This window comes from Scyliorhinus canicula, chromosome 7 (genome assembly GCF_902713615.1).
Source record: "Scyliorhinus canicula chromosome 7, sScyCan1.1, whole genome shotgun sequence".
In the NCBI taxonomy this organism is placed as follows: domain Eukaryota; kingdom Metazoa; phylum Chordata; class Chondrichthyes; order Carcharhiniformes; family Scyliorhinidae; genus Scyliorhinus; species Scyliorhinus canicula.
The window spans coordinates 186801138-186828542 of record NC_052152.1 but is presented as its reverse complement, the minus strand read 5'-3'; the positions used below and the strand labels follow the sequence as shown (position 1 = coordinate 186828542).

Sequence of the window (27405 nt, the reverse complement as noted above, 5' to 3'; positions counted from 1 at the left end):
GCTTTGTTTGGGCGCATGGGACCCCGAGGGTGAAGAGGGTCTTCTTGGAGCGGGGTAGAGATGGGGGGGGCTGGCGTTACCCAATCTCTCGGGATATTATTGGACAGCCAATGTGTCGATGGTGCGCAAGTGGGTGATGGAGGGGGAGGGGGCAGCATGGAAACGGATGGAGAGGGTGTCCTGTGGAGATACAAGCCTGGGGGCCCTGGTAACGGCGCCGTGGCCGCTCCCTCCCACGAGGTATACCACGAGCCCGGTGGTGGCGGCTACCCTCAAGATTTGGGGGCAGTGGAGGCGACATAGGGGAGAAGTGGGGGGCTCGATGGAGGCTCCGTTAAGGGGGAACCATCGGTTCGTCCCGGGGAACATTGATGGGGGGTTCCAGGGATGGCACAGAGCGGGCATCAGACAGCTGAGGGACCTGTTTATTGATGGGGAGGTTTGTGAGCCTGGGGGAGTTGGAGGAGAAATTTGGGCTCCCCCGGGGAACATGTTCAGGTATCTGCAGGTAAAGGCGTTTGCTAGACGGCAGGTGGAGGGATTCCCTTCACTTCCCACGAGGGGGGTGAGTGACAGGGTGCTTTCGGGGGTCTGGGTCGGAGAGGGGAAGATATCGGATATCTACAAGGTTATGCAGGAGGTGGAGAAGGCGTCAGTAGAGGAGCTGAAAGCTAAGTGGGAGGAGGAACTGGGAGAACAGATCGAAGACGGGACATGGACTGATGCCCTGGAGAGGGTTAATTCTTCCTCCTCGTGTGCTCGGCTTAGCCTCATCCAATTCAAGGTGCTGCACCGGGCCCACATGTCCGGTTCTAGGATGAGTAGGTTCTTTGGGGGAGAAGACAGGTGTGTCAGGTGTTCGGGGAGTCCAGCGAACCATGCCCGTATGTTCTGGGCATGCCCGGCACTGGAGGAGTTCTGGAAGTGGGTGGCGAGGACGGTGTCGAGGGTGGTGGGATCCAGGATCAAACCAGGATGGGGACTCGCGATTTTTGGGGGTGGGGTGGAGCCGTGAGTGCAGGAGGCGAAAGAGGCCGGTGTGCTGGCCTTTGCGTCCCTAGTAGCCAGGCGAAGGATCTTGCTACAATGAAAGGATGCGAGGCCCCCAAGCGTGGAGACCTGGATCAACGACATGGCGGGTTTTATCAAGCTAGAGAGGGTCAAATTCGCCCTGAGAGGGTCAGATTCGCCATGAGAGGGTCGGTACAAGGGTTCTTTAGGCGGTGGCAACCTTTCCTCGACTTTCTGGCTCAACGATAGGGTACGGGGGCAGCAGCAGCAGCAGCAACCCGGGGGGGGGGGGGGGGGGGGGGGGGGGGAGAGAAGCGGAAACGGGGGGGGGGGGGGAAGACGATGACTATGTTTGATTATTTAATTTAAATTTATTTTTAAAGTTTTTTTTTGTTGTTCGTTGGGGTTGGGGGGTGGGGGGGATGTGATACATGCGTTGATACAGTCTGGGGGGGGGGGGTGTTACAGTTATTGTGGGGTTATTTTGTTGCATTTCATTGTTTGTTGTTATATTTTCTGTAAACAATTCCAATAAAAATTATTTTAAAAAAAAGTCAAGACACAACTTAAACATAGTGCAAACCACGGCTCTGTTCACGCACAGACCTGCCGCAATATCCCCCTACTCTACTCTAGCGCCCCCTCCTCCCACACTGCTGACGCTTACTCCTCTGCGAAGTTAAAAAATGGCTGCCACCTTCGGGCGAACCCTAATAGCGAACCTCTCAAGGCGAACTTGACTTTCTCCAGGCCAAGAAAGCTTACCACCTTTACAGCAGTGTTAACCACTGTGCCACCGTGCCAGCCCCAAAAGCAGGATTGAAGCATGCTATCGACAAAATCATTACATGTTTTTACATCCGACATCATGAAATTTGGTATTAACTATTTCATGCTGTCTACAGCGACAAAGAAAAATATTACTGGTATTAGCCACAAAAATGTCATTCTTACCCTTTCAAAGCAAAAGATGATTGCTGAAGAACTGTGCTTTTTGTCAAAGCAGACTTGGCATATTCAAGCTGAACATCAGCTGAAGTCAGACTCTGGGACAAAACATTGGTCACACGCAACTGGAAACAAGTTGGACACGGAAAAGTTAAATGTAAAAGACTTTGAAATAGGCCATTTCAAAGAAGACAAGTCGTTAGGTGATTTTGAAATATAACTTCGACACGTGAACAAATTGCCACTTGTTACGGACAGAGGATGCATCTCTGTGGTACATTGTGTGCAGTGAACTCGGAATTGTCCTCAATCCAAACCGTTCGATGTTATGGTTAAACCTTTGTCACTAAAGTATACAGAATCGTGTAAAAAGAATTGTTTTAAGTTGCAACCCAAACGAAAGCTTAATGATCACCACTTTCAGCCTGACACCCCACTGCACTTTTTGTTTGGTTCCAATTACATTTCCCATCTTTTATTTTTAAATACCAAAACCAGATGTACATCATGCAATTTTGTTTTCTATAATACTCAATCCATAAAAGCGCGATCAATTTTGTTCAGTGACCTGAACAGGAGTAACATGCAGTGCTCTCCTACAGCCACAAAATAATGTACCTATTGTGTTGAAATTACCACGCATTTAAATTGAGTCAAGTCGTCAGATGGATCCACATCCTATTTAAAATTGATCGAAATAATAACACTTTGACAAAATGTCATTTTTGTTTCAGATAATTTATTTTCAGTCCTTTTTTTATTTAAAAGTGTAAAAGGTGATTCCTGTCCTTCAAGTACCCACAAATCCCACATGTTCTTCTTTGCCCGGAATGTAATAACATTAATATGATAACAATCGCTTATTGTCACAAGTAGGCTTCAATTAAGTTACTGTGAAAGCTTCTAGTCGCCACATTCCGGCGCCTGTTCGGGGAGGCTGGTACAGGAAATGAACACGCGCTGCTGTCATTGTTCTGCATTACAAGCCAGCTGTTTAGCCCACTGTGCTAAGCCAGCCTCATTGTTCAAAACTGGATACCAGTTCCCACCTAATCATCATTGTGGCTCCAAAATTACATTTCTTAATGAGCCAGAATTGATTCCACAAAATTGCTCCCATTCCACAGAGCAACAAGATTAGGCACATTTTCTTCAGCACATCTGTCAAGTTAAAATTATAATTTCCACTATGGTTTTATTTTGATTTATCAAATATTGATAGCAACAATCCTTTGAGAATATAGAACATTTTATCTCTATGTAGTTATCTAGAATCTACCCATTATGTCAAAATTACACATGGAACAATGCAACCCTCAGAAACACTTTTACAGGGTTCCCAATATTAAAATGTCAGGTTAGCTGGCATGATTCCCTACCATGGCTTAAGGTGATACTTTCAATGTGATATTTCAACATTCAGATGAAAAAACCCAAGTATCAAGTATCACAAGACGACAAGTCACTTCAAATCCTTTCAGACAAATGGCTGCTAATTTTCACTTGCTAATGACTGTACACAATCTGATGATCAAAATATATTTTAAAACAAAATTCCTAAAGATTACTTTAAACTAATCCACTGAGGTAGCTTTTGGGCCTTTTAATGGCTTTGTGACAGTGTTCACCCAAAGGCCTTGAACTCATCCAAAAGCCTGGGATTGACATATTTCATGCTCAGATTGGTGATTGTGCAATTAGCATGCATGTGCCTGAACTCAATTGCTATGGTGGTGGCTCAGACGCCAGGCCAGAAAGCCAGAGGCAACCCAACCATGACAGTTTCAGGAGGCCTTGGTTTCAGGAGGCCTTGACATGATTCTAATGCCCACAAGATACTTAATTGTCTGCCATCTCACTTCTAAGAGCTGCTGGCCGGTCTGCGAGTCAGCAGCTCTGTAGTCCCAGCTGAGCCACTGGGAGTAGTGGCTACTATTGGTACTGCAGCTGGCAAGAACTGGCAATATGGAAGCAGCCCTGGAACCCAGATAAGCGAGGGTGGGTTCACCCAGGCCAGAGAGATAGACCAGAGGTGGGGGTTTATTGCTGGGAACGTAGGTGGGGAAATGTGTTTCAGCCAGCTGGATCTTGCTGCTGACGGGGCCTTCCATGGCCCACAAGGTGCCTGATCAGAAATCCCCACTACCTTGAACCCTCCAGGAGGCCACCAGCTTTAACTGGGCCACATGATGAATTGCGCTCCCCTCCTAACCGGTAGCAGAATGACAATCACAGCGAGTAGAGGTGCCAGGCACTCCACCCCAGATCCACCATTCCTCCTGATTTAACAGCTCCCCAAGCTCTGAAATAGAGGATTTGAATTGGTAACTGATCCCAACATCGGTTTCAATAATTCAGAATCTTAAAGTGACACTACTACATTTGATATTACGCTGCATAATATTCCTGTTCATATAAAATAACATACTTATCCACCTGACATTCCTATAATGAAGCATGTATTATATCTCATCCCCTGCCATGTTAGTTTCAAAGAAATGTATCTGCAACAGGTACAAATATCTGATTTCACAAAGTCACAAGGGGATACTGTTGAGGCATTCTTACACTTCAGGTACATGAATGTAAAAGTCAGTATAGGGCAATGAGATTCAAATCTTAAGATGCTCAGATCATTTAAGGCTGCAAGTGAAGCCACTGATCCTGAGAAAGCATCGAAGGTAGCTGCAAATTCCTATTACCTCAGTAAGAGAAAAAGCTCCTCAGTTTGAACAATGAAGTTACCTTAACAAAAAGGTTGAACTAAGCTAAATCAAATTTGTAGATCTAAGAGAAGTTACCTTTAGGCTGGGCTTCTTGTGGGAAACAGAGGCAATTCCTTCAGCTACCACAATAATTGGAATGTGATACTGATTATGGGACAAAGCCGCGGCAGCACAGGCAATGCTGAAAGCCTCGGACAGTGTGGTAAAATGCTTCTTGCTGAATACAGCATTAACAAGCTGAATGACTTGGTCCTGAAATTAAAAAGAACAAGAGACTTGCAGACTTTCTGACATGCATAAAAGCAACAAATTGATTGATCAATACAATATCACAGAATTGTTACGCCGTAAAAGGAGGCCATTTGGCCCGTCGGGTCCAAACAGGCACCATGACTTGGTGCCATTCTCTTGCACCATACCTCTACACGTTCATCTAATGCCCCTTTGAATGCCTCGATTGAACCTGCCTCCTCCACAATTCCAGGCAATGCATCCCACCAGAACCACTCATTGTATGAAAAGGCATTTTCTCAATTCCCATTTGTAGCTTTTGCAAATCAATTTAAAACTACCCCTTCTCATTCTTGATCCTTTTTCGAGTGGGAACAGTTTCTCCCTATCTACTGTCCAGCCCATTGTGATTTTGAGCAACTCTTTAGCAAATCCCCTCTTACCCGTCATCTCTCCGAAAGAGAGAACCCAGCAATCTATTTACTTTGCAAGTCTGAAGATCAGACTCAATTAACTTTTCTGAATACCTTATACAGTATGTACATCACCCAAAGCAATATTTAATACAATCAATAGTTAAACAGTGATTCGAGCTTGAAGGGAAAGGTTACATTTTATATAATGTTCAACCACAAAATTAATGAAGTGACAAGTCTATTGAAATTCTTGTGGCTCAGTGAATACTTGTCTGGTATATGATACAGGTATAGGAGGAGCAGGAGGCCATTCAGCCTGCTCTGCCACTCAATAAGGTCATGGCATTTCTGACTGTAACCTCCTGCCTACTCCGGATAACCTTTCAACCCGTCGTTTGTTAGGAACTCCATTGTTTATCAAGAATCTGAGTTCATCCAAACAAATGTAAAACAATCTCAGTACTATAGCTCAAGTACTGATGTATATTCTCGTCCCCCTGTACAAAGGGGAAATAGGCACTAAATGGGCAGAACTTTGAATATATGTGTGGCTGAAATGGTGAATCTACATAAACCTGACCAAATTCCACAGTTGTGGGGTACAGACTGGGTCTTGAACTTATGTACTTATTTTTTTTAAAAGTAATTTTATTCAGGTTTTGCAGAATTTTTCATAAAATAGTAATAAGGATAATAACAAAACTAACTAGAGTGAATATTAACGTAGTGTAAAAAGAGAATATAGAATAACAATTAAATAGACATTACCCCACACGACCCAGTCTTCCCACACCATCCCAATGAAGCACTCACCCCCTACACCCCTCACCCTCCCTTCCCCCCCCCAACACTTTTTAAAAAAAATATTTTTTTCAAATAATTTTTATTCAAGTTTTCAACAATAAACTTTATCACAACAGAGAAAAACAGTAACCCCTCCCCTCCAATACAAAAACAATAATTTAACAAGAAAAAGAAATAAGCATAAAACCATGAGAACAAACCCCCATAACGAACCCGTAGCCCTCCACCCCTGGGCTACCTTCCCCCGATTCCCGTCCATTTCCCCCTGATTCTTGGCCACCCGGCTATTCTTCCTCTTGTTCATTGGCCACAAACAGGTCCCGGAACAGTTGCATGAATGGCTCCCACATTCTGTGGAAGCCGTCGTCTGACCCTCGGATGGCGAATTTGATTTTCTCCATTTGGAGAGATCGGACAGCCAGTCTGCAGCTCTGGGTGGTGCTGCTGACCGCCAGCCAAACAGGATTCTACGGCGGACGATCAGGGAGGCAAAGGCAAGGGCGTCCGCCCTCCTCTCCAGGAATAGATCTGGCTGGTCTGAAACCCCGAAGACCGCCACTATCGGGCATGGCTCCACCCTCACCCCCGCCACTTGGTACATAACCTCGAAGAAGGCTGTCCAGTACTCCACAAGTCTGGGGCAAGACCAGAACATGTGGGCGTGGTTGGCCGGGCCTCTTTGGCGCCGTTCACATCTGTCCTCCACCTCCGGGAAGAACCTACTCATATGGTTTCTTGTTAAGTGGGCTCTATGTACCACTTTTAGTTGCGTCAGGCTGAGCCTTGCGCGCGTGGGGGTGGAATTGACCCTATGCAGTGCTTCGCTCCAGAGTCCCCGCCCTATCTCAATCCCTAGGTTATCCTCCCATTTCTTTCTTGTTGCGTCCAGTACGGTGTCGGCCCTTTCTACCAGTCGGTCATACACATCACTACAGTTCCCTTTATCTAGGATACTTGCGTCCAGTAGGTCTTCCAGTAGTGTCTGTCGTGGCGGTTGTGGGTACACCCTTGTCTCCTTTCGTAAGAAGTTTTTGAGCTGCAGATACCATAGCTCGTTCCCCCTGGCTAGCCGAAATTTCTCTGTCAGTTCATCCAGTATTGCGATCCTGCCGTCCGTGTATAGGTCCCCGACTGTCAGTGTCCCTCCGTCCTGCCTCCACCTTTTGAAGGTGGCATCAGTCAGTGCTGGTGTGAACCTATGGCTGTTGCAGATGGGAGCCTTGTCCGACATTTTGGTCAGGCCAAATTGCTGCCGCAGTTGGTTCCAGGATTGGAGGGTGGCTGTCACCACTGGGCTGCTGGAGTGTTTTTTGGGTGGGGATGGGAGTGCTGCCGTGGCGAGGGCCTGGAGGGAGGTCCCCATGCAGGAGGCCTCCTCCGCGCGCACCCACTCGGCCTCTGGCTCCTGGATCCATCCCCTTACTCGCTCGGCTGTTGCCACCCAGTGGTAGAATTGTAGGTTTGGGAGGGCTAGCCCAACCCTGGATTGTTTTTTGTAGGACCTTCTTTGGGATCCTAGCGAACTTATGGCCTTATGATTCGAAGGCCAGAATACCACCAAAGTGTCAAGATCATATTATGCAGGAAGGACAAATTTACTACAATTTTGACCAATGCATCATAATCCAGGAGGCAGCATAACATGGTGTGTAAGCAAATTGAACAGGGATGAGAATATCACAAAAATGACCATTAACATTCACAAGGTCATGAATCACACGTTTCCTGCAGCCTGCATATTTTCACTATAGTCAGAGGTTTTACAGCATGGAAAGAGGCCCTTCGGCCCATCGTTTGTGTCCGCCATCAAGCACCTATCTATTCTAATCCCATTATCCAGCGATAATATTTCAAATGCTCATCTAAATGCTTCTTAAATGTTGTGGGGGTTCCTGCCTCTACTACCCTTTCAACCAGTAAGTTCCAGATTCCAACCACCCTCTGGGTAAAATGTTTTTCCTCACATCTCCTCTAGACCTCCTGTCCCTTATCTTAAATCTATGCCCCCTTGTTATTAACCCCTCTAAGGGGAAAGGTTATTTCCTATCCACCGATCAATGCCGCTCATCATTTTATACACGTCAAACAGATCCCCCCCACAGCCTTCTCTGCTCCAAGGAAATCAACCTCCGCCTATCCAGACTTTGATAGCTGAAATGCTCCAGCCCAGGCAACATTCTGGTGAATCTCCTCTGCACCCTCTCTTGTGTAATCACTTCCTTCGTATAATGTTGTGACCAGAACTGCACACAGTACTCAAGCTGGGGCCTAAACAGCGTTTCTTACAGCTCCAGCATAACCGCCCTGTCCTTATATTCTGTGCTTACAAGGGACCCAGCATCGATCCCTGCAGGACATCACTGGTCAGTTTCCATTCACAAAAACAACTTTGGACCATCACCCTCTATTTCCTGCCGCTAAGCATATTTTGAATCAAATTTACCAAATTGCCCTGGATCCCATGGGCTCGTACCTTCTTGACCAGTCTCCTGTGCGAGACCTTGTCAAAAGTCGTACTAAAGTCCCTGTAGAATACATCAACGATACCCTCATCTACACACCAAGTCACCTCTCCGAAAAATTCAATCAAATTTGTAAGATATAATCTCACTTTGACAAAGTCATGCTGACACTCATTGATTAATCGTTGCCTCCCCAAGTGGAGATAAATTCTGTCTCTCAGACATTTTCCAATAGTTTCCCTATCACTGATGTTGGACTCTCTGACCTGTAATTTCCCAATTGATCCCTACCACCCTTCTTGAATAATGGTACCACATTAAGATGTCCTCAAGTCCTCTAGCACCTCTCCTGTGGCCAGGGAAGATTTGAAAACTGTCAGAGCCTCTCCTCTCCTACCTCCCAAAACAGCCTGGGATGCATCTCATCTGCGCCTGGTGATTTATCCACTTTTAAGCCCACTAAAACCTCCTCCTTCTAAATGGCAATTTGTTCAAGTACATCACAGTCCCCCTCCCTGATTTTTTATACCTACATCACATTAGGGAAGTTGCCAGAGTCCATTATCAAGGATTTCATAGCACAGCATTTGGAAAGCAGTGGTATAATCAGACAAAGTCAGCATGGATTTACAAAAAGGAAATCTTGCTTGCCAATTCTACTGGAATTCTTTGAAGATGTAACTAGTAGAGTTTCCCAGGGAGAACTAGTGGATGTGGTTTATTTAGACTTTGAGAAGGCTTTTGACAAAATCTCACATAGATTACTATGTCAAGTTAAAGTGCATGGGATTATGGGTAGTGTCTTGAGATGGATAGAAAGCTGGGTAGCAAAAAGTTGGAATAAATGGGGCTTTTTCCAATAGGCAGGCAGTGATGAGTGGGGAACTGCAGGCGCTAGGACCCCAACTGTTCACATGATACATTCACAATAAAATATTATACTTATTGTCACAAGTAGGCTTACATTAACACTGCAATGTTAATGCAATACTGTGAAAAGCCTCTAGTCGCCACATTCCGGTGCTAGGGTACACAGAGGGAGAATTCATAATGTCCAAATTACTTAACAGGACGTCTTTCGGGACTCGTGGGAGGAAACCGGAGCATCCGGAGGAAACCCACGGAGAACATGCAGACTCCGTGCAGACAGTAACCCAAGCAGAGAATCGAATCTGGGACCCTGGTACTGTGAAGCCGTAGTGCTAACCACTATGCTATAGTGCTGCCCTATACAGTGACCCAACCCGGGAATCGAACCTGGGACCCTGGCGCAGTGAAGCCACAGAGCTAACCACTATACTACCGTGCTGCCCTATAGGGACATGGACGTTGATTTGCTGAAGTGGTAAGAAACAGCATAGCTGTGAGAATATATTAAAAAGCAAGGATTCATTTTTCCCCCCAACACATATAGATCCCGTGTGGCGAGTACACAAAATAAAATGGTCCAAAAGCTTTGATGTGTAAATGCATTCCTCCTGCTAGCACGCACAAAACATACAGCACCGTCACAAAATGTACCCGAGGACGTTTGAAAATATAATCGTAAGAAGAAAAAAAATCTAAGCAGGGTATTTTTCAAGGGAATCAGTTCTACAATATGCCTGGTTTCTTTAACTTCCCTGTGCTTACCTCTTTGATTGCTGGCTCCATTCCAGCATGGTCAGACAGCTTATAAGCAGCACTCACAAATAAAGCTGTTGTTTCTAATCCTTCTTCAAACTGAAGATAAATACCTCCCAGGTCATCAAGACGTGCAACCAGATCCTAAAACAAAATGCATGTATTAAGTTACCGATAAGGATTCCTGTTTTATGTTACTGTCTACACCCAATAGCAGCTTTCGTCTGATATATATCTGTTTGAAGTCTAAATTTAAGAAAGTTAACTTAAAGTTTCAGTTGGAGGTCAACTATTGTAGTGACAAAACAGACCATAAAACTTGAAGAAAAGCTGTATTGCTTCAGAAAAGGTTATGGAGCCTCACAGTCTCATCCTGTTTTCACGAGATCTGCCTTTGAAAAAGCCCTCACTAGCGATGGTGAGGTTGCTATTAGTACCAGATTTAACACTCTAGTTCCTCCAAAATTGGGAAGACTTTCAGCTTTTAGTCAAAGAACAGCATTGATTGTCCTAACCAAGCATGTATTGATTTCACAGGAGGAGATATGCAGAAGTATAGAGAACAGAGAAAATAATGGGAAACAATGCAACATATTCAATATCTCTCCATCATTGAGACACCCTATTAAAAATTACGAAGGTTAACTGACACAAAAAAAGTATCAATTTGTTAAAAATTAGCATTGTATTGGCTTTAGTTCTATCCCGGTATTTCATGATCAAAAATAAGTCTGACTCATGAAAAAATGATGTGGAGATGCTGGCGTTGAACTGGGATGAGCACAGTAAGAAGTCTTACAACACCAGGTTAAAGTTCAACAGGTTTGTTTCAAATCACTAGCTTTCAGAGCACTGTTCTTTCCGGAGGTGAATGAAGAGGTGGTTTCCAGAAACAGTTATATAGACAAAGTCAAAGATGCAATACGATACTTTGAATGAGAGTCTTCGCAGGTAATTAAGTCTACAGGTCCAGTCAGAGCAACTGGGGTGACAGATAATCACAGGTTAAAGAGGTATGAATTGTCTCAAGCCAAGACAGTTGGTAGGATTTGGCGAGCCCAAGTCAGATTGGGGGGGGGGGGGGGGGGGGGGGGGGGGAGGAATGCAACATGAATCCAAGGTCCCAGTTGAGGCCATACTCATGTTTGCTATAAGTTTCTGCTCGGCGATTCTGCGTTGTCGCGCGTAATGAAAGAATGTTCTTGCTATATTTTATTTCAATTACTTTTTCATTTTCTAAAAACTTATAAACACGCTATGCAATTTGTATTTCATTAGCAGTTGCTTCTATGTCATTTAAATTCTCAAGATTCTGATACTCTTTTCAAAGCTGTTTAATTTGCCTGCTTTTCCAACCCAAATCAGTCTGCCTGGAACTCATGCACAGCAAGCTAGTTAGATCAGATAACTTCCATAGACTGATGAGCAACAAGAAAATTAATTTCAGAATTGTTTTGTTAACTTTTAACGGTAACCAACCAGCTAGTTTGAATAACTGCTGCGAAATGTACTAGTCGCTAGTTTTGTAACTGTTTACCAAATATACTTACCAAAGTCTAGTGCAGCATTGTTTTGCCATCTTTGGAAAACAATGGTGATCCAATGGAGACACTGTATATAACTAGTTAACAGCTAGTTTCGCAGACAACTATTCATTTTAGGTAATTATCGGGATAGGTTTGTTTTTATTTTTTCCCAGGATATTTGCTTCACTGACTAGGCCAGCATTTATTGTCTATCCTCAATTCTACTTGATAAGGTGGTGGTAAGCTGCCTTCCCTTTTTTTTTGGAAATTTGTTTGTTGAGTTTTCATATTTTATATCCAAGGTGAGCTGCCTTCTTGAACTGCTGCCGTCCATGTGGTGTATGTACTCCCAGTGTTGTTAGGGAGGGAACTTCAGGATTTTGACCCAGGACAATGAAGGAAAAGTGACTTGAGTTTCAAGTCAGGATGATGTGTAGTTTGGAGGTCTACTTGCAGGTGGTGGTGTTCCCATGCACGTGCTGCCTCGCTCTTCTAGATGGTAGAGGTCGCATTCTTGGAAGGTGCTGTTGAAGGGGTCTTGGTTAGTTGCTGCAGTGCATCTTGAAGATTATGCACACTGCTGCTACTGCGCATCGGTGGAGGGGGGACTGGATGTTGAATGTGATGGATGAGGTGTCAATCAAGCGAGCTGCTTTGCCCTGGATGGAGTGGAGCATCTTGAATGTTGTTGAAGCTGTACTCAGGCAAGTGCGGACTATTCCACCAGAGTCCTGACTTGTGCCTTGTGTATGGTGGGCATGCTTTAGGGAATCAGGAGGTAGGTTACTCACTGCAGAATTCCCAGCCTCTTGAGCTCCCTTGAAGTCACAGTATTTATACGGCTGGTCCAATTCAGCTTCTGGTCAATGGTGACCCTCAGGATGTTTTTTCTTAAATAAATGTTTTTTATTGGGTTTTTGAACAAAGTATATTTACAGTTATGTACACAGGATAAGAAACATAAATATATACATTTATAGAAGAGAAGGGCAAACCCAAAGATACCAAAGAAAAGAAAGTAATAATTTTTTTAAAAATACAATAAAAAATAAAATAGAATAACTGGTAGGGTATTGTGCACCAGCTCAACAGCAGCAACTCTGTACACATGGCAAAATGATATACAACACATAAGTAGGCGACTGTTTGTGGTGGTGGAGGAGACTGGGGAGGTAAAAGTACATTTGGGTGCCGGAGGAACAATTACAGTGGGCAATACTCGAATGGGTTTGGTGTTGGTGTTGTCGCTTGCTTCTCCCCGACGGATCTCGCGCTCACTTCCGCTTCTGCCGTTCCTCCAGTCTTTCTTCTCCTCGTTCCCTGCTCTTGGAGACGCCATGTTCGTTACTGTATCCCGTGCCTTCCTTCCGGCTCATTTCCCTGCCTCCCTCCCACCTCCCTGGTTCTCCTCTCTTGTTCCCTGTCTCTTCCCTCTCATAGTACATTTATATATTACCTTATCTTTAAAAATATCAAAGTTTCAGTACGATATGAATAGCAAAGCCTCCAGGAGCACAAAACAATCTATGAATCATCCAAATTAGTTTTGTGTCTTGAAATAAGAGGCTTGATTCCCTAGTGCTAGGGGAGTTCATCTAGTCCGGTTGTACCCTCAATAGAGTTAATACACATATTTAAGAAAACTAAGCTAACAAGCAAATTGCAATTGTAAACCGACTTGGAAACACCTGGGAGATGATTACTGGACAGGGAAAATGACTCAATGGATGCCTCAAAGGTATAATAATTGACAGTACGCTGTAAAGTCGGCCTTAGGTGATATGTACACCGATAGCACTGATCAAATTTAATTGTATTAAAAAGGGAAAAGCAGGAATAATTGCAATATTAAGCATAAGGCAGTTAACAAAAACGAGTTGTTAAATACTTAAAATTATTTTTGAAACAAATGCAAAGCTTAGCACCCACAAGTTGTAAAAATGCAAAGTTCTGGATTACCTTCATCCAGCTGGTCTGAAATTCACACATACATACAAACAATATTTGTCATAATTGTTTCCATATGTAGTTTAATTGCCTATCCCATCTATACTTCAGGAGTGACTACTTTGTGCTAAAAAAAACTGAAGAATTTTTCAAAAGCCGAAATGCAACCTCAACACTGACGTCAAGTGTCACAGTTTTACCTATACATTAACAATTTAGTAATTAACTTTTCTATCTTATTCACTTCAATAGTTTTTTCCCCCCGACCCAGAAACAAAGTTTTTTACCTCAATCTCCTCCACGATACTTCTTAGATCAGCCTGCTGAGATAGGTAGGAAGTTGCAAACAATGCATGGATAATTCTGTAAACAAGAACACCTCATTTAGTAAGAAGTCTTACAACACCAGGTTAAAGTCCAACAGGTTTGTTTCAAACACGAGCTTTCGGAGCACGGCTCCTTCTTATGTGCTCACCCCAGTCCAACGCCGGCATCTCCACATCATGACCTCATTTAGTGACATCTAATTTTAAGAGGTCCGTTCTCCTGTACATGATGTGCTAACTTAAGTTACAGTACAGATTTAATCATTTTTATTCAATTTTTGCCATGGCAACTTTCCCTTTACGAATTTGCAATCTCGTTCCCTTATTGTACATTGTGGAGGTGGTCAGAAGAAGCTCTACTTAATGACCCTGTAATCTTAGATCTTGCAATCGCACACCGCAATGTCCTGATAAAAGAAAACATTAATGTAATGTATCTGTAATCTTACACTATTTTGTCACATCTGGGATCATTTTATTGATACACTCAGTTTGAGATTTCAAAATAATTACCTCTTGCACTTTTTGTATTATCTATTTGGTCAAAATTACTTTTCCTATCATTCTTAGATAACTTCCTCCAAACACTTAAGACTCGAATACTTTCTTATTTTCTGAATTTAGTCTCTGTGCGTACTCTTCGTTTCAAAGCAGAGTAAAGCACAACTCCCTTGCTTCTGCCCCAATGACATCTGCAGTTTAGAGACAGCATTCCCAAGGACAGCAGTGTCCTAAAATTTCTCTTCATGGATTACTTGGTATAAAACCTTAGGAGCTAATGTCACAACACCCTGGGCTAGTGTGTGGCCAATTCTAACCCCACTTGACCCGGAATCTCAACACAGCTGAATTAACCAATAATTTGTTAGAAAAATACCCAAAGTCTTTGGCCCTTGGCTCCCCAATAATTAAAATCACCAGGTTCGATCATTTAAACAATTATTTTATTTCTAAGAACTGTAATAAAATATGAAATATGCAGCAAATATAAACTATCTAATTCCTAATCATCAACTTTAACTTGCCGCCAGACTCTACACACACGACAGATAAACACAGAAGGGAGAAGAGGGATGAAAATCTAAGTCAAAGGAAAAAGAAATGGTTGCCTTTAAGCAGGCTTTCCTTGAAAGTAAGCTTTCAAATCCAGGCTGTTTGCAGCCTGTAATGGTTTTCCGTGTAGACTCATTCAGGTCTCTGCGATTTCAGAAATACAGTAACCCACAGTTTGTCTGGAAAGAGAGAAAGAGAGAAAGAGAGAAAGAGAGAAAGAGAGAAAGAGAGAAAGAGAGAGAGAGAGAGAGAGAGAGAGAGAGAAAGAGAGAAAGAGAGAAAGAGAGAGAGAGAAAGAGAGAAAGAAAGAAAGAAAGAGAGAAAGAAAGAGAAAGAAAGAAAAAGAGAGAAAGAGAGAGAAAGAGAGAGAAAGAGAGAGAGAGAGAAAGAGAAAGAGAGAGAGAGAGCAGATCCTTTCCCTGAGTGTCCAGGCTTCAAACTGAGGACCATGGGTCTCTGAAAATCATTCCCCTCAAGTAGGGCCCAATCACCACCTGTTACCGGGCGGAATACAGCCTTTTGTGGGTCCCACCCCATCTCTCGGGTGCCGAAGTCTGGCTCTTGCACTCTAAAGCTAGCAGCACCATGAACTATGTCGCAACTTATTGAATTCCTCCTTCTCCCTGCTGCTTGACTTAAAGATGATCATTCAGCATCCATGAATCAAAAATGTTCACGGCAAAGATAAAGGGGAAATATAGAAATCAGCAGGAAGGACCTGTACACTATATATAAAGTAGATCCATGCATTTGTTTTCATTTATATCAAGTGTTATTGACAGATGTTCTAATTTTGGACCATGAACCTCAGGATCTGTGGCATCGGTGGAGAGAAACAGAGTTAATGTTTTGGGTCTAAGTGACCCATCGACAGAACCAAAGAAAGGTAGAAATGTAAAATATATAAAATATAATTTATATTATGCAAGGAATTATATAGTTGGAAAGGGGGTTGGGGAGGTGGGACAGGTTAGAAGAACAGAGATAGGTCGGGGCAGAGGAGATATTGACAAATTTGTCATGGACAAGACAAAGGGGAATGTTCTTGGTGCCATTAAAGGGTGAAGAATGCTAATAGTGGCAAAAGGAGAGATTGCAGAATGTGTTAATGGGAGAAACTTTAATCTTTATTATTGTCACAGGTAGGCTTACATTGACACTGCAATTAAGTTACCGTGAAAATCCCCTAGTTGCCACACTCCGGTACCTGTTTGGGTACACTGAGGGAGAATTCAGAATGCCCAATTCTGCTAAATACATGTCTTTTCGGGGCTTTTGGGAGGAAACCGAAGCACCCGGCGGAAACCCGTGCAGACATGGGGAGAACGTGCAGGTTCCGCAGAGAGAGTGAACATCAAGGGACACGTGGCCATGTTGGGGAGGGGTGGGGCTGTGTTGAGGTAGGCCAGGGAGCTGAAAAACAACTAACAGCAAACTACGATGCAGGGGGAAGTTTAGTGCCGAAAGTTGAACTCAACAACTCCAGAAGGCTGTAACATGCCTAGTCGACAGATGAGGTATTGTTCTTCCAGTTTGCGTTGGCCATCACTGGGGCATTACAGCAGACTCCGGAGGGACCTTGTTGCTCATGAGAACATTGTAAACCAGGTTAATAGACTCGAACAGGTTGATATTAAGGAGGATGTGCTGGAAATTTTGAAAAGCATCAAGATAGATAAGTCCCCTGAGCCTGACGGGATATACCCAAGGTCACTACGGGAAGCGAGGGGAGAGATTGCTCAGCCGCTGGCGATGACCTTTGCATCCTCACTCTCCACTGGAGTCGTACCGGATGATTGGAGGGAGGCAAATGTTGTTCCCCTATTCAAGAAAGGGAATAGGGAAATCCCTGGGAATGATAGACCCATCAGTCTTACGTCTGTGGTGAGCAAAATATTGAAAGGAATTCTGAGAGATAGGATTTATGATTATTTTGAAAAACATAGATGATTAAAGATAGTCAGCATGGCTTTGAGCGAGGCAGGTCATGCCTCTGAATTCTTTGACGATGTGACGAAACACATTGATGAAGGTCGGGCAGTGGATGTGGTGTATACGGATTTCAGTAAGGCATTTGATAAGGTTCCCTATGGTAGGCTCATTCAGAAAGTTAGGGGGTATGGGATACAGGGAAATTTTGCTGCCTGGATACAGCAAGTGGTAGTGGATGGAAAGTACTCCGCCTGGAGGTCGGTGACCAGTAGTGTCTCGCAAGGATCTGTTCTGGGACCTCTACTCTTCGTGGTTTTTATAAATGACTTGGATGAGGAAGTGGAAGGGTGGGTTAGAAAGTTTGCCAATGACACGAAGGTTGGGGGTGTTGTAGATAGTGTTGAGGGTTGTTGCAGATTACAGCAGGACATTGACAGGATGCAGAGCTGGGCTGAGAAGTGGCAGATGGAGATCAACCTTGATAAATGTGAAGTGATTCATTTTGGAAGGTCGAATTTGAATGCTGAATACAGGGTTAAAGGTAGGATTCTTGGAAGTGTGGAGGAACAGAGGGTTCTTGGGGTCCACGTACATAGATCCCTCAAAGTTGCCACCCAGGTTGATAGGGTTGTTAAGAAGGCGTATGGTGTGTTAGCTTTTATTAACAGGGGGATTGAGTTTAAGATCCGCAAGATTTTGCTGCAGCTTTATAAAACTCTAGTTAGACCACACTTGGAATATTGTGTCCAGTTCTGGTCACCTCATTATAGGAAGGATGTGGATGCTTTGGAGAGGGTACAGAGGAGATTTACCTGGATGCTGCCTGAACTGGAGGGCATGTCTTATGAAGAAAGGTTGAGGGAGCTAGGGCTTTTCTCACTGGAGCGAAGAAGGCAGAGAGGTGACTTGATAGAGGTGCACAAGGTGAAGAGAGGCATGGATAGAGTGGATAGCCAGAGACTTTTCCCCAGGGTGGAAATGGCTGTCACGAGGGGACACAATTTTAAGGTGATTGGAGGAAGGTATAGGGGAGATGTCAGAGGTAGGTTCTTTACACAGAGAGTGGTGGGTGCGTGGAATGCACTGCCAGCAGAGGTGGTGGAGTCAGAGTCATTAGGGACATTTAAGCGACTCTTAGACTGGCACATGGACAGCAGCAAATTGAAGGGGTGTAGGTTAGGTTGATTTTAGATTAGGATAAATGGTCGGCACAACATCGTGGGCTGAAGGGCCTGTACTGTACTATGTAATCCCACTTCTCAACACTTGGCCAATAGCCTTGAATGTTATGACATTTCAAGTGCTCATCCAAGTACATTTAAAAGATTGGGGTTTCCTGCCTCATCTCCTCTCCCAGGCAGTGAACTCCAGATTCCAACCACCCTCTTCTGGGTGAAAAATTGTTTCTTCAAATCCCCTCTAAACCTCCTGCCTTTCACCTTACAATTATGCCCCCTCTTATTGACCTTCAACTAAGGGGAACAGGTGCTTTCTATCCACCACGTCCATGCCCCTCAATCTTATACACCTCAATCAGGTCCCTTCTCAGCCTTCTCTGCTTCAAAGAAAACAACCCGAGCTTACCCAGCCTCTCTTCATAGCTAAATGCTCCATCCCAGGAAACATCCTGGTGAATCTCCTCTGCACCCTATCCAGTGCAATCTCATCCTTCCTATAGTGCGACAATGTACTCCAGCTGTGGCCTAACTAAAGTCTTGTACAGCTCCAACATAACCTCCCTGCTCTTATAGTCTATGCCACGAGTGATAAACAGTAAGAAATCTTACAACACCAGGTAACAGTCCCACTGGTGTTTCGAATCACTAGCTTTCAGAGCACTGTTCCTTCCTCAGGTGAATGAAGAGGTAGGTTCCAGAAACATATATAGACAAAGTCAAAGATACAAGACGGCACTTTGAATGTGAGTCTTTGCAGGTAATTAAGTCTTTAATTACCAACTGGAGAGAGGGATAATCACAGGTTAAAGAGGTGTGAATTGTCTCAAGCCAGGACAGTTGGTAGGATTTTGCAAGCCCAGGCCAGATGGTGGGGGTGAATGTAATGCGAACATTACATCACGACTGATAAAGGCAAGTGTCCCGTATGCCTTAACTATACAATTAACCAGTCCTGCCGCCTTCAGGGATCTGTGGACAAGCATCCCAAGGTCCCTCTGTTCCTCTAAGCTTCCTAGTGTCCTGACATTCATCGAGTACTCCCCTTGTCATGTTACTCCTTCCAAAGTGCATCACCTCACACTTTTCAGAGTGAAATTCCATCTGCCATTGAGACCAGTATTGGGGGGTCAGTCTGTGAACAGCTGTGAAACTTCCAGGCACACAAAATTCAAGCAGGACAAACCAGTGATAAGAAATAAAAGTACAAATACAGCTGAAATACCAGTGTTTCAGGAATTAGATTGCCAGTGATCAGGGCCAGATGTTAGTTACTTCCGCCCGTCTACACTTTATTTCCTACATTTCACATTCTTTATTGTCACGCTGAACAAGGCCTGATTCTACAAAGGATGGTTATGTAATTGCTGAAAGTACTTTTGTTCAAAAAAAAACTTCATTGTTTCTTTGCAACGTAGTTGAAAACTTACACTCTGGTTAAATGAGGATTTGCACGTATATCTACCAATGACTTGTAAAGATCCTGATTTATATATTGGTTCTATACAAACAGATCATCTTAAATTTCTAGCGTTCACTAAGAACAGAAATACAAGGAATGACATACCCCAAGGAGGCATCATCTTTAGAGATGTGAGCAGCAAGGGCTCCAAGAACATCCCGAGATACCAGAGGAAGGCCAAAATTGGTCAACGCTCCGACTGCATGATAAATCTGGGTGATTGAAGTATCATCGCTCACTGCTGCCAACAAAAGATCTCGAGTTTCATTGCTGACTGTAATCTGCGAATGCATTTTGAAGAAAAAAATAAGTGCCTGCTCATTGACCTTGCTACTTGTCATGCAGTCAGTCATTCATTCAATGTCACATTCTCTTCCTTGTTGTGACGCTGAGGACGCCAACATTTCTGCATGTCTCAGTATTGGGGGATAGAGGTATACATCTATGGAATAAAGGGACTGCAATATTAGTCCACAGACTGTACTCAGACATAAAAATAATATTGTTCAACTGGAGTGCTGTCCCACTCATGCAGACTACTACTAATAGTCATTTTGTTTTTCCAACCTCACAAATATGAAAATAGCCCTCTCTGGACTGTGAACCCTGTTGTTCTAACTTTCCAAAGCTACGTAAACAATATGGAGGCTTCTCAATTTAAGCTGGCAGCGTAAGCGCCATGAAATCTCCAACTCTAAACTATTGTCCCTTGCTGGTACGATCATGCATCTGGTCAAATCAGTATTAGTGCTTACAACATGCCCCTGAATAACGATACAATGGAAGAAATACAGTTTAGAGCATCAGCTTTCCGGTATTACTACTTCTGTGCTTTCATGTGGGTCCATTAGCAAAATCTTAGACTCATTTCAATACAGGAATTACTACTGAGGGCCTGCAACTTATAGGGTGAATTGGTCTGTGGAAAGCTGACTATATCACACAGAAATTATTTTCCATATGCTTTACACAGCAAAGTCAACCATTTATTCTTAAAAAGTTATTTTCTGCATAACTTACCTCACAATTAGAGAGGGCTTGACTTGCTTCAGCAGCGTAAAAAAGGGAATCGACATTTCTGGAGTCCACTTGCGATTTCAAAAAACTACACGCGGCCTGATTGGAAATAAAAACAGATTCAGAAGCAATTTTTAAACTACCGGTATAGTTCTTTCTACTTAAGAATCAACAAAGAATAGTATTAATTGCTTATATGTTTTTAGAGAAAACAACGAAAACTAAATCCAGGCAACATGATTCTAAAATTGTTGCGGCGTGATTCTGTGAATCAGATATCATTCTCTCAACACTAATCCTTGCATTGCTAAGAAAACAAATTAAATTAAAATAGACCAACCAGTTAAAACAGAATTGTCAACACATGTAAAAGAGGCTAGAGCTACAGAACTCAGCCCAAAAGTGTCATTTTCTTCAAGCGGATCAGTTTTCCCTTAAACATTGAACATGCAAACTTTCAAAGCTCTCTTTACCTTTGGAGTCTCTCTTATTTTTCCCAGCAAGCTGCCATCATTTCTGTTTTAGGGGGTGGGGGGAAATATGTAAGCAAGCAAGGTCTTTGGCGCGAAGGTTATTTCAAAAGAATCTTGAGATATTTCATTTTCCAACTGTTGGACAAATTGCCCATCACATTACTGAAAATTCTGAAATAACTACTGCCTATTGCACAGGAAAATGCCGATACAATTTCAGGTAAACTACTAAATAATGTACTAAATACACTATTGTGTAATTCATGTTGGTTATGCACCTTGACGACAAACCTGCGACTGCCACTGCCTAGAAGAGGTATGTCAACAGGTAAGTGGAAAAAAACATTACCTCCAAGACACATTCCACCCCGACTTGAACATATATTGTTGTTCCTTCAGGGTCACTTGGTAAAAACATGAAAGCTCTCCACTGAGCATCGCTGTGGAGTATCTTCACCACATGGACTATAATGGTCCAAAAGGTTGGCTTACCACCAACATCTCAAGGTCACTTTGGAGTAGTCAATAAATGCTGACCTTGCTAGTGACACACATGGCTCCAAAATAAAGACTTTTTTTTCTTTTCAATGTCTTTCAATACAAGATGGTAGACAATCTATTTCCTGGCCTTTGACTTCAGGAGCAGCAATGGTGCAGAATAGGAACACCTAAAATTAGTGGGCAATGGCGGAGTTCTGACTAACTCCAGAATACCTATCCAACCGCACATCTGACCCAGTGTCTCCTGATGAAACTAAGTCGATAAGGAAGACAATCTGAGGAGCTTCTGACCTCCCATTCACACCATCATTAAGACCACCTATTTCTATCTCTGCAACATTGCCCGACTTTGTCGTCACAGCTCAACTGTTGCTGAAAACCTCATTCATGTCTTTGCTATCTCTAGACGTGACTTGCTCCTGCGCTTGCGGACCTACATTGGCTCCTTCCGTCAAGCAAAGTCTTGATTTCAAAATTTTCATTGCGGTCAGTCCATGGCCTTGCCCCCGCCATACCGCAGTAATCTCCTCCGGCCCCACAACTCTCGGAAATATTTTTACATCCAATTCTTTCCTCTTGATTTTAATTATTTCACCATTGGTGACCGCGTTTCCATTTGCTTTATGACATAGGCTCTGGAATCCCCACCGTATACCTCTCTACCTCACTTTCTTTCTTTCAAAATATACCTTTTTGATCAAGCCTTTGGTCACTAGACACGAGTGTGGCCCAGTGTGTTTTATTTCATTATGTTAAAGGTTTTATATAAATATTACCTGTTATATTAGTGAAATCTAGTTGTTATACATTCTCTTTTTGCAACTGCTCACCTGCTCATCTGGTACTTGACTCCCAAGCTTTTGCAAGCCTACTATGGTGTAATAGGCATTCTCCAAATTAGAATACGGCTGCTTTAAAGTTTGTGTTAATCTTTCAATATCAGAATTTGACAAATAGTGCTTAATGGTGATGGCCTGAGTAACGGCCAGCAAGGCCAAGGTGAACAGAGTCCCTGTACCTGAAACACAAGAGAGAAATACAGATTAAGTAAAAGGTAAAGAGAAATTGCACATGCATGTATTAAGTTCATAAAGTCTTTTTTGTATAATGTTCATTAAATTGAGACATATTAACTCTGGGGTTTATGAGTTCAATAAGGACAGCACATTGCAAGGGCTTGCTTGAATCACAAGCGTCTGCAGAATTGACTAATGTGAACACCTCAAAGGTATCATAAATTGAAGACAAACATGTATCACTCCATCACTCCCCACAATGACACTGAAGACCTTACACTTCTGATCACTTCCCAATAGACAACAGGAACAAAATAAAAGATAGTGAAACTGATCAGAAAGAGATTTGGAAATGGAAGTGCCAATTCCTCAGAAGTTAAATTCGAGATTTCCTGTAGCACAAACATGTTGGCAGGGTTAGAGGATTGGCTAACTAAGTAGGCATGATGCATGAATGGGGAATTTCCAGGTTGGCGAGATGTAACAGGTGGAGTCATGGGGACCAGTGCTGGGGCCTCAACCATTTACAATCTGTGTCAATGATCTGGGTGAAGGGGCTGAATAAATACTTAAAAAAAAAAATTTGGAACCCAATTCATTTTTTTTCAATTAAGGGGCAATTTAGAGTGGCCAATTCACCTAGCCTGCACATCTTTGGGTTGTGGGGGCGAGACCCACGCAAACACGGGGAGAATGTGCAAACTCCACACAGACAGTGACCCAGAGCCGGGATCGGACCTGGGACCTCGGCGCCGTGAGGCTGCAGTGCTAACCACTGCGCCGCCGTGCTGCCCCGGCTGAATCTTTACTTGCTCAATTTGCCCATGACACAAGATGGGAGGAAAGTAAGTTGTGAAGCAGACATAATGGTTCTGCAAAGGGACTAAGTTAGATTCAGTGAGTGGGAAAAACTTTTAGATGGAGTATAATGTAGAAAAATGTGAACTTGTCCACTCTGGCAGGAAGTATACAGAATCAGTATTGAAATGGACAGAAGATTGCAAGATTCTGAAATACAGAGGAATCTGGGTGTCCTGGTACATGAATCACAAAACATTACTGTACAGGTGCAACACGTAATTAGGAAGGCAAATGAAATGTTGTTGTTTATTGCAATGGCAATGGAATATAAAAGTAGTAAGTTTTACCACAGCTGCACAGGGCATTGGTGAGACCACATCTGGAATACTGTGCACAGTTTTGGTCACCTTATTTAAGAAAGGTATAATTTAATTGGAATCAGTGCAGAGAAGTTCACTTGACTGATTCCTGGGATAAGGGGGTTCTCTTATGAGGAGGGTTTGGACGGGTTGGGCCTGTATCCAGTGGAATTAAGAAGAATGATTGGCAATCTTATTGAAACATACAAGGGCCTGAGAGGGTCTGACAGAGTAATTCTGAAAGGATGCTCCCCCTGTGGAGAGAGCAGAAGGGGACGGTTTAAAATAATAAGTGGTCTCCCATTTAACACAGAGATGAGACATTTATTTCTCTCAAGAGGGTCATCAGTCTGTGGAACTTGCTTCCCAGGGAGTGGCAGGGTCATTGGAAATGTTTACGGCAGAGGTAGATAGATTTTCGTCTAACAAGGGACTCAAAGTGTAGTGTGGAGGCAGGATTGTGGCGTTGAGGCTGTCGGCAAATCAGCCACGATTGTACTGAATGGCAGAGCAGGCTCAAGGGCCAAATGACCTACTCCTAATTCTTATGTTGCATGCATTTTAAAAAAAAAAAGACAAATTGAAATTAGTTTCAGTGGGTGTGATCTGACCGATTTGCAACAGAGTCCTGTGTCGAGCGCATTTAGCCAGGTGTTTCCCGGCGCTAACTAAGTTATCGAATGGGACTTTGTTGCACTCCAGGGCTTCAGTGGGAACTCCCCGCTGAGGCCGAACTTAGTCCCGTTTCTTGAACTGAGGAATCCGCTCGCCAGAACTCCTCATTACAAAGAGGCGATTGGGACACCATTGTTAAATGGCGCCTTAATCTCTTGGCCCCCCTGACGCAACCCCAGACCTCCCAAAGCCCCAGCTCACCTATAAGGGGGCCCTCCCATACTCCCACCTCACTGGGGCAGCGCACCCCCGGGTCCGATCCCCGGCACGGGCAAAATGCCTAGCCTGCAGCTTGGTGACATTGCCACGGTGACCAGACAGCACTGCCAAGGTGCCAGCCTACCTGGAAGCCAGTCACCCAGGGGCCTCTGATCCCCTGGGCAATAACACCCTCCCCCACCCAACCAACCACACCTGCCGTTCTGCCTGGTTCCGATTTGGGGGCCAGTACTGAACAGCTCGTCTATGGTCTCCGTGGCGAAGGGGTAAGATCCCAATGCCTCAGGTAGATCAAACGAGACTAGCTACTCACTCTAATTATGCAGATTTGCCAAATATGACCCTACCAACAACGGGCAGGATCCAGATTGCAACCCGTTCGGGCGCAACTTGACTGATAGATCGCGGCCAGTAAGTCTGGGAAGTTGTTTCAACGGCAATACAAAAGTGACAAACTAGTAGCTACTAGCACTTAGAACAAAAATGTTAGTTTTATCAGCAGAGGATTGTGAAATGGGAATGTTCAAAGACACTTCCTCAGTCAATTATTTGTATTCAATCCGTTCTGGGTGAAGAAAGAATGCTTAATGGGAACCAATGTAAGTCAGTGAGCATACTCAGAATGGGTGAATGATATCGGGCATGAGTTAGGAAATGGACAGCGGAGTCTTGGGTAAACCCAGGCTTTTAAAAAAAATAAATTTAGAGTACCCAATTCATTTTTTTTCCAATTAAGGGGCAATTTAGCGTGGCCAATCCACCTAGCCGACACATCTTTGGGTTGTGGGGGCGAAACCCATGCAAACAGGGCGAGAATGTGCAAACTCCACACGGACAGCAACCCAGAATCAAACCTGGGACCTCGGCGCCGTGAAGCATCAGGGCTAATCCACTGCACCACCTTGCTGCCCTGGGTAAACCCAGGCTTAAGCAAAGTGGACAATGGAGACTGGCTAGGGAGGCACTCGAATAGTGAACTGCAGAAATTATAAAGACAGCAGATAACTGAGGCAGGGGTGGAGGCAGAAGTCAGTGGTCTTAAGTGATCACATGAATATCTCATCCAAGAGGTGCAGCAGTCCAATGCTGCAATGCATGACAGAAGTGGTATGTGACACTTCCAACCTTCGATTTCAGAGCTGAGACACCGATCAAATTGTCTAAGCTGCAGAACACAATGTACGATTGAACACCATATGTCCAAATTTGCCATGAACATGACAGCAGGTGGTATTGTAGGTAGTTTCAATAGTGGCATAACATTACAAAGATATTGCCCTGCAAAGATTCTATGATGTATACTGAATGGGCAGAATCGTTGCAAATGGAAATTAAATGCAAATGTGAGGTCATCCAATTTTGAACTAAAGTGGATAGAGTAGAGCACCCTCTAAATGTTAAAAAGAGCTTGCTCCGATTTTATGGACTATGCTCTTTTTCTCTCTATCTACATCAGATCTTTCCTCCTTATCTTGAAAACTTCAATCAAATCATCCCTTAGCTTTCTAAATTCTGTGGAGTACTATCCTCCTTTATTTGGCCTCTCCTTGTAGCTTAAGCCTCAGCGTCCAGAAACCATTCTAGTAAAGCTGCACTGTACTCCCTCAATGGCCAATATATCCTGCCTATGGCTCAGGAATAGAAGTAGACAGGAAATTAAAATGTCATGAATAGGTGCAAAATGCTGACCCTTTTTATATGGAGGAATAGATTGGTCAGGAGCAGAAGAGATAGTTCAGTTAGACTTTACCTGGAGCAATGTAAGCAGTAAAGAGCAACACACCATATGCAACCCACACACCATAGGCAGGCAACCAACCCACACACCATTGGCAGGCAACCCACACACCATAGGCAGGCAACCCACACACCATAGGCAGGCAACCCACACACCATAGGCAGGCAACCCACACACCATAGGCAGGCAACCCACACGCCATAGGCTGGCAACCCACACGCCATAGGCTGGCAACCCACACGCCATAGGCTGGCAACCCACACGCCATAGGCTGGCAACCCACACACCATAGGCAGACAACCCACACACCATAGGCAGCCCAGCCCAGGAAAGGCATAGTAGTGACTGGAAGGGGGTGGGGAAGGGGAATTACAGCCACGTCCGCAGCGAGCGCTCAGCCCCTCTCCAGCAGCTGGGCGGGAAGGTGCCGGTGCCCCGGGCAGCCGCTCCGCTCTCCCCCTCTTCCCCCCCCAAGCCCCTCTCACACTCGCCCCCCGTTTACCTGCAGCTCCCATTGTCACCGGCTCTCGGGGGGCAGAGGTCACCCAGCCGTTGGGAGGTCAACATCCGCTTCCGGGTTGGAGGACCCATCCATGTCACTCACTGCGCGGGGGAGGGGGGTAACAGGAGAGGACATGAAATTAAACATCCCAATCCTTTCAGCACTAACAGTCTGAGCTGATTATCACTTTTTATATTATATATTTTTATCAATCCACTCAAACCTGTGTCACAAAAATATATTAATGATGAGCAGACGGGTCTGAATCATTCCCCCCCTCTCGGCTCCGCACCGTTGGTAGATGCCAGATGAAATTAATTCATATTTCTAAATGTGTGGAATTCCAATCGGGTCCCTATGTCCGGCGGCTGGTGGTGGTCGGAGACAACTTTTAAAATATATTCGAGGGGGGTTGCGATGGTGGGCGGGAGGCGAGGTAGATGTGTTTGAATCCCATTGGCT

General features: G+C 44.0%; 1 protein-coding gene across 2 annotated transcripts in view; it reads right to left on the bottom strand.

Annotated features, from left to right (window-relative positions):
• The window catches only part of rpn2 (ribophorin II), a 71045-nt gene extending 44009 nt beyond the window's left edge, over positions 1–27036 (bottom strand). For both annotated transcript variants that reach the window (XM_038803488.1, XM_038803489.1), the window contains exons 1-8: positions 26944–27036; positions 22464–22651; positions 20663–20758; positions 19748–19923; positions 13982–14057; positions 10231–10365; positions 4761–4937; positions 1966–2084 (exon numbers count right to left, since the gene is read on the bottom strand). In XM_038803488.1, the coding sequence (XP_038659416.1) occupies positions 1966–2084; positions 4761–4937; positions 10231–10365; positions 13982–14057; positions 19748–19923; positions 20663–20758; positions 22464–22651; positions 26944–26956 (980 nt within the window). In that variant the 5' untranslated portion in view covers positions 26957–27036. The remainder of the gene's footprint in view (positions 1–1965; positions 2085–4760; positions 4938–10230; positions 10366–13981; positions 14058–19747; positions 19924–20662; positions 20759–22463; positions 22652–26943) is intronic.
• Positions 27037–27405: the final 369 nt, after the last annotated feature.